This window comes from Grus americana, chromosome 1 (assembly GCF_028858705.1).
Source record: "Grus americana isolate bGruAme1 chromosome 1, bGruAme1.mat, whole genome shotgun sequence".
NCBI classification, from domain to species: domain Eukaryota; kingdom Metazoa; phylum Chordata; class Aves; order Gruiformes; family Gruidae; genus Grus; species Grus americana.
The window spans coordinates 74,442,039-74,461,527 of record NC_072852.1 but is presented as its reverse complement, the minus strand read 5'-3'; the positions used below and the strand labels follow the sequence as shown (position 1 = coordinate 74,461,527).

The 19,489-nt window shown below is 38.3% G+C and overlaps 1 protein-coding gene across 19 annotated transcripts in view; it reads right to left on the bottom strand.

The window, feature by feature from the left end:
* SOX5 (SRY-box transcription factor 5) overlaps positions 1 to 19,489 on the bottom strand; it is a 655,394-nt gene that overhangs the window by 221,712 nt on the left and 414,193 nt on the right. For all 19 annotated transcript variants that reach the window (XM_054804269.1, XM_054804526.1, XM_054804608.1 and 16 more), the window contains one exon: positions 2,357 to 2,567. In XM_054804269.1, coding sequence (XP_054660244.1) covers positions 2,357 to 2,567 — 211 coding nt within the window. The remainder of the gene's footprint in view (positions 1 to 2,356; positions 2,568 to 19,489) is intronic.

Genomic DNA, 19,489 nt, shown 5'->3' with positions numbered 1-19,489 from the left:
CATTTTTTCACAATGAGAACAATTGGCCATTGGAATAATCTCCCCAGGGAAGTGGTGGATTCCCCAATATTGGACACTTTTAAGACTCAGCTGGATGGGATGCTGGGCCATCTTGTCTAGACCATGGTTTTGCTAAGAAAGGTTGGACCAGATGATCCTTGAGGTCCCCTCCAACCTGCTATTCTATGATTAATATGCTAATTACCTGACTAGCAACCAGTGATGACTCACAACTTTACTATAGCACTACATGAAGACGACATGACAGTAAGTAGATTTTCTGCTGGAGTTCAAACAGGGAAGACATTTTGCTTGCAGTAGTACGTACTTCTTTTAGGTAAAGAGATTCGTATTTGTGTAGGATCTCTAAGAACAGTCTTGCCATCTGTACCCAGAAATATCTATTTTTTAATTAGCCACTCTAAAAACAATCATGTTGGCTGAAGGGAAGGGGGAGGGAGACTTGTCAAAATGATGTATTTGTCCCTCACCACCTTTCAATGCTCTTATGCAAGTCTAATTTTCTTCCTAGCCTGCTCACCTCTCTGGCCTCCTTTTGTTTCATGTCCTATTTCCCATTCTTTTCTAACTTCTCAACTTTTGTTAGTTTGCTTTTAAGGAGAAAGGGGAAGAAAAACAACAACTGTCCTATTCATTTTTTCCTGGATGGGGAGTAAGCAGACATATGAATATGGCACCCTCATAATGATTTAACTAGGGCTTAATGAAATTTTCATTACAACCTGCTGTTCATTTTAATGGCCTTTGAAAGACAATAGAACAATGGCTAGAGGGAAGAAAAGATTTTCTGTTGCAAGCATTTGCAAAGCCCAACATTCAGTTCCTCTCCCTCCTCTCTCTCCCAATCTCTTCACAAAGCTGTAGATCTTTTGTTTGTACTGTATATTTTCATTTTAGTAGAGCCGAGATAATGCACAGGCTCTGTAACCATTGTCATGTCTATCTCTGGCCTTTCCTGAATGGAGTCTGTGCAGCTGGTACAACCTCATAGTCAAGAGAGTATTTATACATTGCTCAGAAGCCCCTGTTCTTTTCCCTCTCATATAAAAGTCTGGTCTCCTTCTCCCCCACCCCATACCATATACAGGAAAGATCTTTTCCATTCAAAGGCATAAGGTATGTCACGACCATTAAGTCAACATAAATGCAAAATAAAATGCTACGTAATATTCCAAAAAACACTTTGACAAAGAATTTGTTTCCCAGCAGACCCTTACTGTGCGCTCCCGTCAACAAGAGAAGACTAACTTACAATCCTGTCATGCTCATGTATGTGACAGTGTGGCCACGTTTGCATCCATATTTTCATTCCAGTATGCAGGTTGTCCTAAAATCTTCTTGTAGGTGCTGTCAATTCATGCTTCAACACTGAGGTGGGCTCTGAGGGCCATGCTTTTAAACATTTGAAATAGATTTCTACAATAGGATAGGCGTGTGTAAATGAAAATGAAGTCTTATTACTGTGCAATAGGGAATAAGGTCCAGTATGTTCACACAACATCAGCTGGCTCACAGTCCTGTAGAAAATCTAGCTGTATATATGCATGCTGGATACCTATGGAGAATATAGTGAAAACTTCACCTTCCAGTCAGGGGGGTCTGATTATGCCCCAAATAGGCAGGAATTAGGAAAGCTGTGTGTGGCTTCTCAGAGGCAAGATGTTCACTCTTAGCCTCAGCCCCCAGAACTCAAGTGGCATAGTCACCAACTAGACACACGGTCTCAAAAAGAAACTGATTCTCCAGAGATGATACCTATACGCTAAGGTTGAAACTTGCTGGCCAGACATAATGCAGAGAAATCCTGTACTGTGTCAGTTTGTATAGTACCTGCACTAAGATAAATAGAGGATGACATGATAAGACATGCTCCAGACATAAGCTTTCATGAATTCCAAACTTAACTTACCTTTCAAAAAATGACATGCCTATTAGATAATTTCACAAAAAAATTGACATTGCTGATATCACTGCTTTTTGCTCTAGAAATGGGGGAGGAGGGAGCAATGGTGTAAATGACCCTCAGGCTGTTAAAATTAGTGTTCATTGTACCCATACTGAGGAGGTTGCTGTGTCTATTGCAACTGTGACAAAAAGACCGTTATGTCAGACAAAAGCTCTCATTTGAGAAAAGCTAAAAATATCAGCTGTAATGGGATATTGCTGAAATTTATCTCTAATGTAGACAAGAACTATCAGTTCTTTACTTCTATTTTGCTAGCAAGAAAAAGCAAACGAAGCAGAAAATGGGAAGATTTTGAAAACTCTACGTATCCAAAGAATCTGGAGAAAAGAAAACAAAACAGAAAATTTTGGCCAGTTTCCCAGGCCTTACCTTCTGGCTCATTTTTGATGAGCTCTTCCATTTTTCTTTGCTTAAGGGTGTCTACAACATCCGCTAGGCTCCCTTTGCGCCTTTCAGGGGTTCCCAGGGCTGTGCTGGACAATGATTCTCCACTCTGACGCCCACCTTCTTCTGCCTTCAAGGGTGAGGTAGATGAGTTGTGCGGGGCAAATGAAGACATCACTTTATTGCCATCAACTTCCTGAAAGGGGAGAAAAACAAGATGAAACATGTCCTTCTTTTCTTAAGAAAAAAAATAAAGATGGGAAGAACGAACAATGCTTTGTTCTTTGAGTTCATTGCTGTTTGTTCTTCTGTTGAAACTTTTTAAAAGGCATGCAATGCTTCAAAAGCACCTAGAACAAAGCCTATCCATAAAGCATAAACCAAGATTAGAGGCTGAAGTGAACAAAGATCAGCTTGCAAGACAGAAACATAAAGTACAGTTTTTCCCTAATTGAGAAGTGTTGTACTCATAGGTTTCCTAATAACAATGGTATTGATTACCTTTAATTGTTTATTCTTTTACAGCTTTCTTTCGAAAAAAAATCTTAAGTTTTTACAAGGACCATTAATTTCCCCACCTCTTTATAAAGTACTTAATGCCTTGATGGCTAGTTGTTGTAAGAAATGAAATAGCAACCAAATATTAAATGCCCTTCACCATATGACTTATTTTAAGTCACAGTTCAAGTAGTTCTCCCATCTATAAAGGATGAAGCAATTGTTTTCTGTTTTCTAATTCTCATTCTATTCTCCTCTTCCATCTCATACGTTCATTTCTTGTAGAGAGAATATTTTTCACAAAGGTGGTCCTAATGACTTTAACTGGCAGCACAATGGCAAAACTCTGTGACTTACTGGAACGTACACACACAATCCCCCTCACATGAGAGTCCATAGAGGTCTACTCATTAATTTTAATGGAAACCAAAACTGGTTCCAGCATCTTCAAACTTGCCTTCATTAATGTGAGAGCCTTCTCCTCCACGCCGCCTCCAACACAAAGCAATGTTCTCTGCATATATTCCTTTCTCCTTTTATGTCTTTTTTATACCCTACCCTTCTGTACACATCTCTGAAATCCTTCATTTTCTCTGCTAACATATGCCATCTATACCTTGCAAAACTTAGGTCAATGTCTCCAAACAAAGCTTGCTGCAGAGTACACACACTGCATAATATAATGCTGCAAACACGAACAGTTTTTATTTTGATCAGATTCTCCAGAGATTTTTTTTTCTTTTTCATTATCCTATTTCCTTACATTTTTTATTCCAGGTGTTTAATGAATATTATTCCTAAAATGTCACTGAACCATCTTGTGATCCGAGTTACAGACTTGGTTGAAAAAGTCTTAGTGATTTTAAATTGTTTTCATTTTATAGAGTATGAAAGCGACACATACATTTTTCTAGTGATTTGTGTTATAATTTTATCATTTTTTTTTTCTGAGTAATTTTTGGTGTCTGTGGTTTAATAAACCCCAATATTTCAGGAAAAAAGTGTCTTTTCATAAATAGAATATAAATTGCTGAAAATTATCTCAATAAAATTTGAATAATGGAAGTTATGAAGTAAAGAATGTATTTGTTTTCACAGACTACTTCGTTTTGGCAAAAAGATTACCTTTGGTTAAGAAAACTTTTAGTGCAAACAGTTTTGAACAGCTTGAATGTGTTATACTAGTGAATAAATTCCCTAACAGAATCGGATTTAACTGAGATTACAATCTGGGCCATCATATGCCCCAAAAGCCAAACCCAGTGATGTTAATGAGAGACTTTCTACTGACGTCAATGAGCTTTTGACCAAGTCCTAAAAAAATTTTCCGACTCTAGTCAACAGAAACGCTCCTTTCTTTTTCTTGCAACTCCTTCCATTTTTGTTCTGCACTTGGAAAATTACTAGTTGCTAACAGTGGATTTAAAAAATTACTTGGAGCTAAATGCAATTTTTTCACATATGTAGACCTGAATAAACTACTTTTTAATACTGATCTAGATGAGCAAAATAGTTAACTTCAGCATCAGTTCAGATTTTATCTAAAGTTCAAACCCATTATCACCAAGCAACAATTTTTTTCCTACAGACAAGGCCAAAAGAGGAAATATCTTGAAAGCTGCTTTCTTATTCACACTCTGAAGACAGATAAGCCAAATACCATCCTTAGTTACAGTTCTTAAATCCACCTATGCCATCAATTATGTATAGGAACAGCATCATTCCTAATTTTACCGGGAACTAGTTTCTTGGGTTTATTCCAAAGCGGGCCCCAAAGACACTCGCTTGTGTTTCTGTGTATGTCACACATTGGTCACAGAAACAAAGTACTTGCAACAGCTGCCTAAACCTCAGGAATCATCATTGCTGTTTCCACAGACATTTTGGTTACGTGCAAGTGTTTTCATACGTCCAAATACATTCTGAGTATAGAACAAGTTTGTTGTAAGTGAAGAAGCATAAAACACAAGGATTGAATGATATGTAAGGTAATATAAGGTGATTTTCAAAATCACAAATTGCTTGGCATTCAAATGGAACTCACAAATACTTTCAAAACTACTAAAATTTCCCTGCCTCTCTAGGGAAAAGGAAGCGTGAGGGGGAGAGGACGAGAGAGTAGTTTGTAGGTAAAGGATCGTGAAAGGACTCTGGAAACTCAATTCCTGGTGCTTTTAAATGTTCTCTTTAACCATGGAAAAAATCACTTTTGTTTCTGCATTTCAGCTTCCTACCTGTAAAACAGGCACAAAAGAAGTAATTTCTCATACTGTAAAGGTCTTGGAATGATAAACTCATTGGTAACACAGAGACACCCTGATACTACAGTGTTGGCTAAAAGCATTTATATAATACGACAGTTAAGGAAGACTTCTCAGCTGGACAAAAAAAGGAAGGGGAAGGGTTCCACACAGATTTTTTTCTAAAAGATAAACTATATATCAAACTATTCATCTAAGTAATCATTCCCAAAACAAAATGTTTCCTTAGACTGCTCTTATTATGTGTGCACGTATGCAGTGTTTGCATATCACATACATGGGCTATTTATACACTTGTGGGGTTTAAGATACACTCCACTTAATCAAAACACATATACAGTAGGGGAACAGCTGCAATCACATCTCAGTGGGCTAAATTACAGTACACCAGTGAATTATTCATTCAAAAAGATCTGTAGCAATCACACATTCATTGCGTGATTTGCAATCCAAGAGGAATCCTCTCCTTTCCGTACCAGCGGATGAGCGCACGCAACAGCTACTGCTGTTGATGAGAGTTCTACATGTATCTATCTTCCAGCACACCAGCTCGAGAATCTGCCTTCCCCACTTGTCCATGATCTTTTCGTTCTGTCACTCGGAACAACCACCTGAAATGCTCAGCTGTTATCTTGGCTTTTGCTTTACGTCCCTCTGGTTTATATAGCTCTTTCTTATGCCATTACTGGGGAAAGCGAAGAAGAACTTTTGATGGTTCTGGATTTTTACTTTTACCGCGTAAAAAGAAAGAATAGGATACATAAAACCTACTCATGTCAATGGCTGTATAAAGCTAAAAAACTTCTAGCAAGGAAACACCTCTGATATTATGTATGAGAGTTTAACTATCCCCCTGAAAACACTCAGAGAAATCCTCAATGGCAAGAAAGATATGTCAGCCACCGTTTAAAATTAATCCCTTGGGAAGGAAGTTCCTTCCCAACAAGTGAGATTTAGCAGGTTCCTTTTTTGAAAGGACAAATTCACATGATTCTTTTTTTCAGTTAACTGAGAGAAAAGCAACAAGACTGTGAAGAGTGGTAGTAACAAACCTAAATATCTACTACTGACGTTTTAAAACGAAGTCCATCAAGCCACACACAAATTCTCTATCTTAGTCCCCAAAACAGTGGAAAAACAGACACTCTTTTACCGGAGAACGGTCTCTCTCAGCTGCATAACCATTTCACCTGTTCAAGTTTGATTACATTCCAGCCTCTGGCACCGTTAATCCTGGTAACAGTTTTACGCAGTTAGCAGCTGCTTCGTGGATGGGGCTCTATTGTTCATTTGCATTGCGAATTGCTCTGCTAATGTGTGCTGGCACAACATTTCATCCAACTCTGAGCTGGGATTGTACTCACCGACACCTGATGCTGCTGCTTCTTGCTTTTCCCCCCTTTGCAAAGGCAGACAAGGACCCACACAGATCCTGCTGAATCAAACACCCCAGGCCCTTCTTCCCCCGACCCCCAACAGCAACAACAACAAAAACAACTGGCCCACGTTTCACGTCTTCTGCTTCTGTTCCAAGCTAGAATCCACAGGAAAACTCGCTCATTTGCAAGAAAGTTGCCTCAATATCGCCAAACAGCTTTCCACCTATGGAGGAAATACCTCTTCCAAGGTTTAATGATAAAACAGGCTTCTGCCCTTTCAGGATGAGGTCAATAATCTTCCTTTGTTAATCTTGGGCAAGCTTTCCTTAATCTAGCCCCCTTGTCACCTTTGTGATTGACAGGAAAAGTCATGTCACTGGACAATGGACTTATCCTCACTGAGCAATATCTTTTTTAAAGATTACACAATGTTACCCTTGCTCTCATAAAAAGCGCAAACATTTTGCTGTTAAAAGAAACTATTCATTCCAACTGTATCTTTCAAATTGTCTCTCTCCGTTTTCCGGGGTCCGGCCCAGGCCTATTTCAGTTCTACAGAGGGACAGTGAAACGCTTAATGAAAAGAAACAGGTTGTACTTGGTGGGATTTCCAAAATACCTCTTAGTGCTCTAAATAGATCTCCTCTTCTCCTTCCTCATCTAGAGATACACGTTATTCCTATCTGCAATTAAACTCAGACAGAAAACTCCGCTTCTGTGACATTAAAACTTTGTCCCAAACCAACCAATAATCGAAGCAGGAGAAAACTCAGAACTAAGTCTGAAACTGTTAATTACCACCATATGGTATGCAAGGAGGCTGCATCTGCAGCAAAAAAAAAAAAAAAAAAATATTATGAGAATCAAGCTTCTGGCTTTGCAGCCAAAAACACCTGGAATAAAATACTTGTGTCTTTAAAACATGCACTGATTCTGTCTGATTTTAAGAAGCCTGTGATCCTAAAAGCAACCTAACAGGTTCTTTTTTTCAAAGCTGGAATTTTGCCCATACTTTGCTCTTTTAGAATGTGTAAAGACGACACGAAAGCAAATTTTTGCTCTGCTTTCTACATTACGCATGTAGACCTATCTATTTTATAGTCTCCATAGTGACCAGGAAGCTGGTAACAGTATGACATAAGACATAATCAAAAACCAGAATACTTCACACTTCTGAAGACAAATGATTCTTAAGCAGTTTAATACTGTTTGCTATTTATTTTTATTTTACCTAATAAACTTTTAGGAAATTAGTATCTATGTTTAAGATTCAACGCCATAGCTACTTCAAATGAAAATCTGAAAGCTATAAAAACACTCCCAATGCCCACAGGAGGTCCACCAGCAATTATAAGAAAAAGCAAACTTGACATTTCCAGTATTTTTAAGGTTTAAAAGTAACAAAACACACACACAATATTCACAAAGCAAGAATGATCTTTTTTTTTTTCCCCTTAACATTCCATTTACAATCTTTGCCTTAATTAATGTAATTAACTTACTTTAGGAGCATAAGTGCCATCAGCTTTCAATGGGAATCATATCTTCAAATCACTTAAGTGATTTGGAGAATTCTCTCCTCCTACGTTCTATATCATAGGGGCTGTAGGGCAAATATTACCATAAAACTGTATGGTTTATGGTGGCTGTCAACCTGGCACCTTCAGGGAGATGAAATACATATTCCACAAGGCTTTCTAGTGGACACTGTTCTTTTTACACGTTAGAATTTCTTTGCTTCTATCTTACATTTAAATAGGTCTGTTGTCTATAGGTTTCCTTCATGGAGCAAAGTTGTTCATCAGTGGTGGAAAGGAACGATCCCAAGGAGATTTAAAACAAACAGTGGAGGATACAGCGAGAAAAAGGGAGACTATGTAAAAGGGCACAGAGAGGAGAAAAAGTGGAAGGGGATAAATACACCATTAGGAAGTAAGAACTGACAAGAACACATAATCCAAGCAGGGATAAGAGACGTCAAAGGGTGTCACATAAACAAACTTAGAAAGACACACATCTACAGTTCTGCAGTTAGATCCATGCAAACCGACAGCTATGCTTATATGGATTTTTTTTTTCCTAGGACTGTGGTTTTAATGATGACAAGGAACTGAAATGTAATGGAGAGTGAAGAAGTTGATGAATGCATCTGTAGAGTCAGATGAAGAGGCAGAGAAGATATTTACCTGAATTAGATGAACTGAAGACAGTAAATAGAAATGTGCATTTTTTTCTTTTTACTATGATCATGCTACAGTCAAGCAAAATACATTCAAGTCAAATTTTGTTTTGGCTTTGCTGAGATGATGTATTTGGGACTCCATGACCCATATTTTGGAAGTATTACCAATTATCAGACTTACAGAATCCTGATCACATCTAGCCCCCTCCCCCCCAATGTTAATACTTTGCTTGGTACTGGAATTTTAATTTTCTTTTAATTTTTCTTTTTTTTTGGCAATCATTACTATCTCTTGTCCTTCAGGTTGTACTTATTTGACATCAAGTGGTGTATTCAATTAATAAGCTCTTTTTGATGAAGCTGAAGATATACTGGCAGAGGTTTCAATGAGAAGACGAACAGGTATTTCCAGTGTTTGACTTCTGTGAATCTGGTTGAAAATGATTTGAAGCTCAAAAAGAAGACCATCTGCTCTACAAACTCTGCTACATCAGACACTTTCTTCTCCTTTTTCCTCCATATGTAAAACTGAGACAATAATAAATATTTCCTGCAGCTTAGGGCATTTTATATAATTGATGTAAAAAGCCTAGAGATTATTGGACAAAAGCCTCATAGCGGTTGTATTTTCATTTTTATTGATGCAATAAATACTCAGCTCTTACATTACTCTGTGGTGCACTACAGCCCAATCATGTGAAACCGGAAATTGGGAACTCTCTCATATATCAAGCGCCACCCCACAATATCTGACAGTAACTCTGAAATGTACTTTGATTTTTTCCAAATACCATGATACTCAGACTGCTGCCATAACTGCACAAGCAAGAGAAAATTTCAGGCGTTTCCATGGTTTGGAAACAAGTTGTAAGAAACTGTTCAGTTGCGTTCACACAAAAGGAAGAACTTATAATCCGTTTTGCATTGATTTCTAACTTTATCCTCTTTGACTTACAGAACAGAGGAGCAGATTTTTCAAGGATTTAAAGATATAAGGAGGTGTCTAGGGGGATTTTTTGAAAATGACAATAATATATATTCATTTAATTCCTACTGATTTCATTATAGGTCCCTGAAAATAAAGACTTGGAACCAGCACAGTGCAACAGGCCAACTCCCTGCGCTTCTTCAACAGACCACTATCAGACTATCTACAGTACAGAGCACGATCTGATAACCGATGCTTTAAGACAAATATTTCTTCTCCTCTGGCTGTTCTGCATTCCAGCCCATCCCCAAACATACAGCACAACTTCAGTATTTCTTACTGCTTATCCCACCATTTCACTTGATTTATTACAAATCAAAGAATTACATGCAAACTGTGAATCTGTTTGTAGTAAAAAAATATATGAGAAAATGTTGTGAGTGAAATTTTAGAACCTTTTTATATTGGGTATCTAACTGCTTTCTTTAAAAATTATTTGCTTTTCGTGCTGCAGATTTTGGTTTTATTTTTAGCCCACCTCTTTGTCCCACTTCTTGCAATGAAGTGTTCCCCCATATATAAGAGTAAATTGCAAATCTTCCTACAGAATACAGATATTAAATATAGTAAAATAGTAACGACTACTTTGGATTGTGTACATGTGGTTAGTGACATAATCCCTGACACCCATCCTCAGACCAGATCTCTCCTACTGCTTCTTTCTCCAGCCAAACTTATTTTAAGAATGTAACACAGGATTACATCTATTTGCTCTCAAAATACTTAACAAACAAACCTGGCATTTTGAGAACTCCTAATATGTTAGCTATAACCTGCAAAAACAAAGAACATGTTGTACTATAACAGCCTTGTTATCTTCATGCTAGTAATCTTCATGCCTAAAAATAATAAATAAAACTCTGCAAAAGCACTTTTAAGACTTTTATGATCTCTTCCCTGGGGGACTAAAGATCACCCTTAAGACTTTGCTAAACAAAAAATAAGACTACTTATCAAAACAGCTTGGTAGACTCTTCAGCATATATTAAATCCTTCTAATAGTTTGGAAATCGTACGGTATAAAACGATTATCTGTGTAAAAATACAAGCTTACTAACCACATACAGCAACACTGGTTTTGTAAGTAATAAAACCTACATTGAGTGTCAAAACCAGTTTAATCACCAGATTTCTTGCTGTGAAATAAACCTATTGTCTGGGCTAACTCCTTGAAAGAATAGGAGAGGACCATCTGAACAGAATTTCGTCATACATTAAAGGAATGCCATCAGCTAGCAATGGTTCCAGGGCTGTTCCCAGCTACCTAGATTTCCCATTACGATTCACCACAGTTTTCAGATGGGAAAGGGACGTAAGATCACCTCATCTGTTCTCTGGTAGCCTACAAAAAATCATACCAGACATACTTCACCTCATTGCTATGTCTGGGTGGCTGAGAGGAGAGTCAAGACAAACCACGTATGATTTGGTCAAAACCGCGTCCTCTGTGTTGAGAACAACTTGGAGGATATCTTGTCTGGAGAGAACACCACTCCAAACTGGGGAACAAAAGAAAAGACAATATCCTGCACCCATAAGGGCCTGTGTCATGTTCATACTAAGGCAGCGCGATTCTGCCAAGTACCTAAAGCAGGTATGTAACCAAATGGCACCCTTGGCCCTCCGCTGCGGTCCCTTGTTGCTTCACTTGGGCTAGTAAAATGTCTCAGACAGTCAGGTTTCCCATTCCTCCTATGAATATTCTACACAGTAAAACCCGCTCATTGTTCTGAAACATTGCCTCATATTTGCTTCCTTTCAGCCCAAAACTCTTCTTATACAGCTGCTTCTTCCAGCGCTCTGGACTTTTCCTTTTCCACGTTGGAGCTTGTACCAAACACACCTTCTTGGAAAGTCAGCGCGTATTTACTTTGTTATTACTGGCCCATATTTAGCCTTTCCTCTTTCAGTCTTCCCTCACAAATCAGCTCCTACAACTCTTTAATCATTTGTTGCTTGCATCTGAAATCCCTCCAATTTGCTGACTTCTCTAACGTGGCCAGAATTGAACACATTATTTCACATGTAATCTTAGCAGAGTTATGAGGAGAGGGACAATTACCTCCTTGTTACTGCCTTTTTGCTGCCTTGCTGCCTGACAAGCTCGTATCTAATTTGTTTTAACACACCTGAATCTTTTTCAGCATTACTGTTTCCCAAGTGCCTTACTCCCATTGATTATCTGTGTTTTGGATTACTTTATCCAGCTGTATCAGTCTGTAATTTTACATTTGATTATTTCCTGCCATGCAGTCTCCCCCTTTGATTCCTTTGATACTACAGTTCTATTCTCCCTGGTGCACCACTGCCAACTTTAATGAGCGTATTGTAATTCACTTGTTCAAACTTTTATGGCGATGTATTTATTTCTCCATATTTCCAAGATGTTGCTGCAGGTGCTCACTGTCCCATGAATCCCGTACCGAGAACTAGACAGCTTCCGGCAGGCAACGGACTACCATAGCCACACTCCTTTCAGTCCACATTTTTTCCAGCCACCTCAGAATAGCACAAGAGACAGGTGTTGCAACATAACTAGGAGGCTCTGACAGGCCAGGGTAAGCAAAAAGGTACTACAATGAAGGACAGAGCATACTGTTCCAAAATTTTTTCCTCATTTCTACTGAAGGGATTCCTCTGACGATCTCTGCCATTCTGGCTTTTCAAAGGCGGCACCTGTCTTTTTCTGACATTCAGTATATCTGCCTCTTTCCATTGGTTCAATAAAATCATGTTGTACAACAACATTCTATCTTCCTCTCAACAATTTAACGTATTAGTCTTTTTCTTTTTTTATAGTTACCTTACCTGGAACATTCAAATGAGATGCATGAAACACTGTATGAAGGAAGCACCTTGCAATGCATCCATACTTATGGGCTTAATCCCGTGCAACTTCCAATAATCAACTCTTTTGGAATTATTTGTTCTTTATACTTTCGAAGATCCTAGCCCACACATTTAGTATCAGGAATCTTGCACATATCCTACATGAAGGGTAGGTGTGTAGCTAAATCCACTACACTTTTGAAATAATCATGTTCTGGTTTATAGATCTTGTATATTGTTCATGAGCCTTCTCATTTCACATCTATTTGTTTACTTTTACTGTGTATTTGTTCTCTTGCTTTTCAAAAGATTACAACTAGACTTACAGGATGATAACTGTCAAAATCATCTTTGCCTCCATAGAGATTAGTATCACTTTTATTTCTTTTTCTAAAAGCAATCTTCTGGAAGTTCTCATTTTCTAGAAAACATTACTTTATTAAAATGGAATAGCTACTTGACAAATAGCCCCATTGTCTCCCCTGGAGTTAACTGTAGCATAAGATACCACATTTAGAACACGAATTTTTCAAAATGAATTCTATTGGTTCAGAAATATGTTTGTCTCATTCATTTATTTTTGAAATGCACATGGGATTCATGGATCTGCTTTTATCTAAGTTCTCTGTTCTTTTACCTGCTTTTTATAGACTTCACCAATTACTTTCTGTTTACTACTTACTCTCTTACTCAACTGATGGCTACACAAACAATAATTTATAGGACTTTTTCCAAGTAGTAACTGTTTTCATCCTCTTTAACAATTATTAACAGACCTATTTTCTGTCCAAAATTTATTTAATCTGCTCTTTTATGTCTTTTATAACTTGATTTTCCTTCTGTCAACAACTACTCCACAATTTTAGTGAAATAGAATTTGGAATTCTGGTATAAACGAATGTAGTCTTCTCACCTTTGGAGGAAAGATTGCACAGGAAATAATAATAAAAAAGAAACATATAAATTCTGTGTATATCAACACAGAATAAATACATTCCCAGAAAGTCAGTTCCACAGATGTTTACAGAATAGGAATCAATCTTATTTGGATCTTATGTACTTCAAATAGAGGATGGTGTTTGATCAGAAAATGCCAAATATAGCAGAATAATTAATCAAATTTAAATATAATTTAAAAATAAATAAAATAAAGATTAGTATGACAAGTCAATCCACATAACACTGATACATAAATGTAGTATGTGTTAGAGCTACTAAAAAATTTCACAGAATCACAAAATGGCCTGGGTTGGAAGGCACCTCAAAGATCATCTAGTTCCAACTCCCTTGCCATGGGCAGGGACACCCTCCACTAGACCACACTGCCCAAAGCCCCATCCAGCCTGGCCTTGAACACTTCCAGGGATGGGGCATCCACAACTTCTCTGGGCAACCTGTTCCAGGGCCTCACCACCCTCACAGTAAAGAATTTCTTTCTAACATCTAATCTAAATCGACCCTCCTTCAGCTTAAAGCCGTTACCTTCTTGTCCTATCACTCCGTGCCCTTGTAAACAGTTCCTCTCCAGCTTTCCTGTAGGCCCCTTCAGGTACTGGAAGGCTGCTATAAGGTCTCCCCGCAGCCTTCTCTTCTCCAGGCTGAACAACCCCAACTCTCTCAGCCTGTCTTCACAAGAGAGGTGCTCCAGCCCCCTGATCATCTTCATGGCCTCCTCTGGGCTTGCTCCAACAAGTTCATCTTTCTTGTACTGGGAACCCCAGAGCTGGACACAGTACTCCAGGTGGGGTCTGACAAGAGCAGAGGGGGAGAATTATCTCCCTTGACCTGCCGGTCACACTGCTTTTGATGCAGCCCAGGATACAGTTGGCTTTCTGGGCTGCAGGTGCACACTGCCAGCTCATGTTGGGCTTCTCGTCCACCAACACCCCCAAGTCCTTCTCCTCAGAGCTGCTCTCAATCCATTCTCTGCCCAGTCCGTATTTGTGCTTGGGATTGCCCCAATCCATGTGCAGGACCTTGCACTTGGCCTTGCTGAACTTCATGAGGTTCACAGGGGCCCACCTCTCAAGGGCCCACCTCTCAAGGTCCCTCTGGGTGGTGCCCCTTCCCCCCAGCGTGTCGACCCCACCACACAGCTTGGTGTCATCGGCAGTCAATCCCACTGTCCGTGTCACCAACAAAGACGTTAAACAGCGCCAGTCCCAGTATCAACCCCTGAGGAACACCACTTCTTAATTAATCCCCTCAAAATCCCTTTGTGATACTGCATATAGGCAAATTAGGAAATGACATGAACCGACTTGCCAGGTTCCAAAGCAAGGCAATAGCAGAGCACATTCAGCATCCAAGGGTTCCCGAGAACCAATTCTCTGTTCGTTCTTACAGGTCTTAGTATACCTCAAATTGTAATATTATGTTCTGCTCGGGGGAGCAGCATGATGTCATTTTATCATTTAAGTCCAATTCTAAAGCTCATTCAAGCAGAGTTTAAACAAGATTTAAAATGCCCATAGACCCCCACACACAGAAGCCAGTTTAGACTGTGGTTGAGTGATGCAAAAACCCCAATAAATTCTAATTTATGACAGATTCATAGTTGTTCTCACTCTGCAGATCAGTTATTCTTTCTTCTGTTCCTTTAAACTGCAGTCAGTAGCATACATTGCTTACTAGGAAGAGACCTTTGTGATAAGATGATATCAAGGGATGTTGTGACACTCCTGATTAAGAATTACACAGTAAGCAAACTGTACAGAAATGCTAATTTTCCTCCCCTTTCTCATCACTTACCTAAATTATTCTGAGTAATACAAATGATCTTTATTAGCTTTAAGGCAGTTCCTCCTCATTCTCTTATGCCATTTTTAAAAAGAAATAATATTCCTGTAGCTGATTAAGTCCACTATATATTTTTCTTAACAATTAATTTTGTGCACTGTTGTATGTCATGTTCACAAACAAACAAAAAAACCCCAAGAACATCAATTCTTCTACAGTCATAGGCAACTACCCATCATCAGCAGAGGATGAATAACTTTTGCTGGAATTAGCCTTTCTTCTCCAAGCTCCTCTTTGAATCACTGATTTCTGAGTATTCCCTGTAGTTTTCAGTCATCATGAAGTGATGCTGAAAAACCCACAGAATTGCCCAACCCAAATAAGACAGACACAATTTTCTCCACTTTGACTGGAAAGAATGTGAGCCTACTTTGTGACGAGGAAGCATTGGTTGACTAATAGAGCATGGTTTTACAAAATCTCTTTTTCTGACCTTAAATTTATCAAGAATGAGTCTCAGGATGTGATCCAGCCAGGTATCACTGTGTCTACCAGCACTGAGCTGATGTACAGAAGGTTTCTAACAAAAAGTTCTCTGCAATCCATTCATTATACTTAGCAACATCAAACAGGGAAAAATAATTAAAAAGCTCCTATTGAGCACCTAGAGACCTTGAGCACAGACAGGGGGTGAAGACAAAGGGTATTTGGTTATAAGAGTCCCACTTCATCTTTTTTTTTTTTATATATATATATACACACACACACACTAAAAAAAAATTACGGTATGTTTTGGAGGGTTTTCTTATTTTTCTTTCTCCCTTCTGTTCTGGTCTATGAGTGTTACAGCATACGTATTTAAACATACTCAGAAGAGTTACATAAAATTTCTTGATTTAAGTTTTTTAATCTTCAGTTTTACACGTGTGTGGAGACTACGTAGTTGAAAAATAAATTGCCTGAATAAATTTAATTACGTGAAGTAAGAGTGAAAATCACATGCAAATTATATTATAAATAGGAACTACACTGAGAGCTTATTTGTTCTGTACAAGGTATAAGCAGGCAAAAGCTAGTTTCTGTCATGTAAGACCGGTCCATCTGAAAGGCATCTGATCTTCCTTACAGTATCTTTGACAGTACTGGAAGCTGCACTTACTTATATAAAGCTCTTGACAATACATTTTGGTATTACATTTCTGTTATTCAATCATTACATAGTGTCTCATAACTTCGGGTTCAAAGAAACTTTTAAAAAAGAGCTGAAAGAACATGTTACAATGACACTATGCTGCAACGTCCCGTATGCCTCACCACTGACTGCCTTCTAGTAATGTAGTACATCACAGTCACGTTCATGGCTATTAATATTAGCAATAGTTATAATATGACCATTTTGTTTCTTTAATCGGTATCACGTATTAACTGGGAAGCGTGTTGGTGCCATTCATACAAATGTAACGTACTTTCTTCCTTCCATCCATGCCTTATGTTAAAGAAAAATTAAAAAATTTGGAAGGAGCACATACTCTGCCAGCTGCCATCTTTCAATCTATTTTTACACAACTTTACCATGACATCAGTTTTTCTTGATTATTTAGGAATCAGATTCATAAAATAAGGAAGTCTTTACATTGTAGGTTTAAATTCACCTCAAGCCTATACAAATCAAGATACTGTTATCACACAAGGAGTTGGTAATATGAAAAGATTAGACGATATATAAATCACAGGTACTCAAGTCAGCCAAAACATCATCTTCAAAGGAGAAAACCTGGAATTAGGAAAGCCCATAGAACAAACCAGGGATGCACAGCTCTATTTTCAGTGACTAAATGGAGAATTTCTGAGGACTATCTAAACAACATCCTTTTGTAAACATTTTTCCATTATTAATTATAAGCCTGATCCTCCTGATTTCAGCATACATTTATTCTCTAAAGAAGCTGGCCAGAAAATTGAATGATCTCCATCAACAAATTGCATTTACCTCCATAGGTTATTTTCAGTGAAACTGGGATCACTTGTTCAGAAGACTAAACTGTTCTAGAAATCTCACTTCCAGAACATGTTTTGTTTTACGTCTCGGTGTACAAGTTTATTAATTTTCATCACAGCTATTATTCACTTAAATAAAAAGTAGAACTTTCTTCCTTGGAAGTAACAGAATGAGTCTTAGTACCAGAGAAGTCAGCTTCTGCACAGTGTACACTTAATAAAATATGATGAGAATTAGCTGTGAAAATTTCTCAGAAGAACTACTAGTCTGTCTTAGGTTTTACTCTTTTCCTTAAGCACTGATGAAAAAAGCCACTATCCTACAATACTTAGTGAAGATACTAATGAAAATAAACTGGAAAATAGACAGCAACAAACATCTTTGGAAATTGCTAGCCATCCTGGTGACTGCAAGGGATGCATCAATTTTAGATCGGCACAGATCAGTAGAAGTTTACATGGAAGCACTGGTGTTCTGCTTCTGCAACAGGTGAACCTCCAACAATGTATGGGGATAAGCAGAACAGTGCCTTTAAAATGTCATCTTTATCCAACATATTTGCTCCCTGTGTATTTTCTGACTCATGGCTATCTGCTTGCTTTATTGACTATTTTTTTTTTAACAGCCATTAGCACTAAAGAGTCAATACAGCTATGAAGGAAGGAACTGGACTCTGCTTTGCAGACTTATCATCAACAAAATAGTCAGTTACGTACCATTTGCAAAATGTTTATTACTAGGGATGATGTGTGGCAAAAAAGGACACAGCTTTATTTTCAAACCCCAGGTTAAGTTAGCATTATAGGCAATTAATAAAAATATCATCTTTTTATGCAACTAAATTTGACCTCCAAAGCCACAGCAAGACAGAAAACATGGGACCCTTTAATGTCATTTTTACAGTCATTTATCTGACTATAACCACACTTTAAAGCGTTAAGGTCAGCTGGTCATGAAGCATGAGCTACACTTCTGACTAGCACGCACCACATTTGACTTGAGAGTAAATAAGGGACTGACACTCCATTAACCTTCACAAGTACAATTATTTATCAAAACAGTTCAAAAGAGTACCCGACAGAGAACTGATAAATCGGGAAGCAAAAAAACGAAACTGTAACAGAACAAACTGATCCTTTGCCAGTGATGAAGAGCTATTTCCTACCACAGTTCCTGGGGCAAGTCCTCCAGTCAGTTTTCTAACACAGCCATCCATTTTAAAGGACCGTCCCTTAATTCACATTGGTTTTGACAAAATCTCAGAGCTTTTTTTGTTCTTTTTTCTTTCCATCTTCTTTCTTGGAAATAATATATGCTAATAGCCTGTATTTATAGGCATCTTCAAACACTTGCCTCAGAAACACACGCAGAAAATTCAGAAGAGTTCTGAAACGTATGGTCACATCTACTATTTCGTGCTTTTAGGTTCCAGCACAAGGACCATGCCTGTTGAGAATATTCCTATTTGGTGAGCTGACCGTCATCTTCCCACCACCATACAAATTGTATTTGTTTTATTACAGGACCTATAGCGGTTTACAACCATGTGGCCTTCAAATTTTGTTAATTCTGTAAGATTTCTCGAATATCTTTAGGTTGTGAAATTCCACCCAAATTCCTCACTGAAGCATGAGGTTGAGCTGTTCAGCAGCAGGTGTCATCCGCCATCAATTACTTTGACTTTTTGACTGCAGTAGCACTCTGCACTTCCAAAGGGGGAGTTTCCTCAAAATCTTCCACCAAAAAAGCGTCAGGAGGGAGAGTGGAAAGAAAAAGGGCTTCACCACATGAAGATCCACTCATGATCAACTGGAAATTTCACCCATCGCTGCCATCTTGTCTTGCATACTGGTTTTCCTTTGGCAGTAAAGCACACCCCTTTATTCCACTGTACCCTAGACTGATCTCCAGCCTCTCTTAGATGCACAGATGGGAAGAAATCACTAAGTATTCACCACCGGAATTGTAGTTAGCACAGCAGAGCTCCAAAAAAAGCAGTGGTGTGCAGCAAATTAACTATCTTCCTAGTCCTCGCTCTCCATTTAAGATCAGTACTTATTTTCCCTGCTTTGTAAAAATGCATCAAGTTCCATGAGCACAGACAGCTATGAATTCCACATGGCTCATACGTCTACCTTCTTTCTGGTGGTCACAAGACAAAATTTCAAAATGTAAAAACAGAGACACAATGGAGAAAGAATTGCTTTAAGGGGAATGTCGCTTTTCTCTCATCAAGCAGCCCA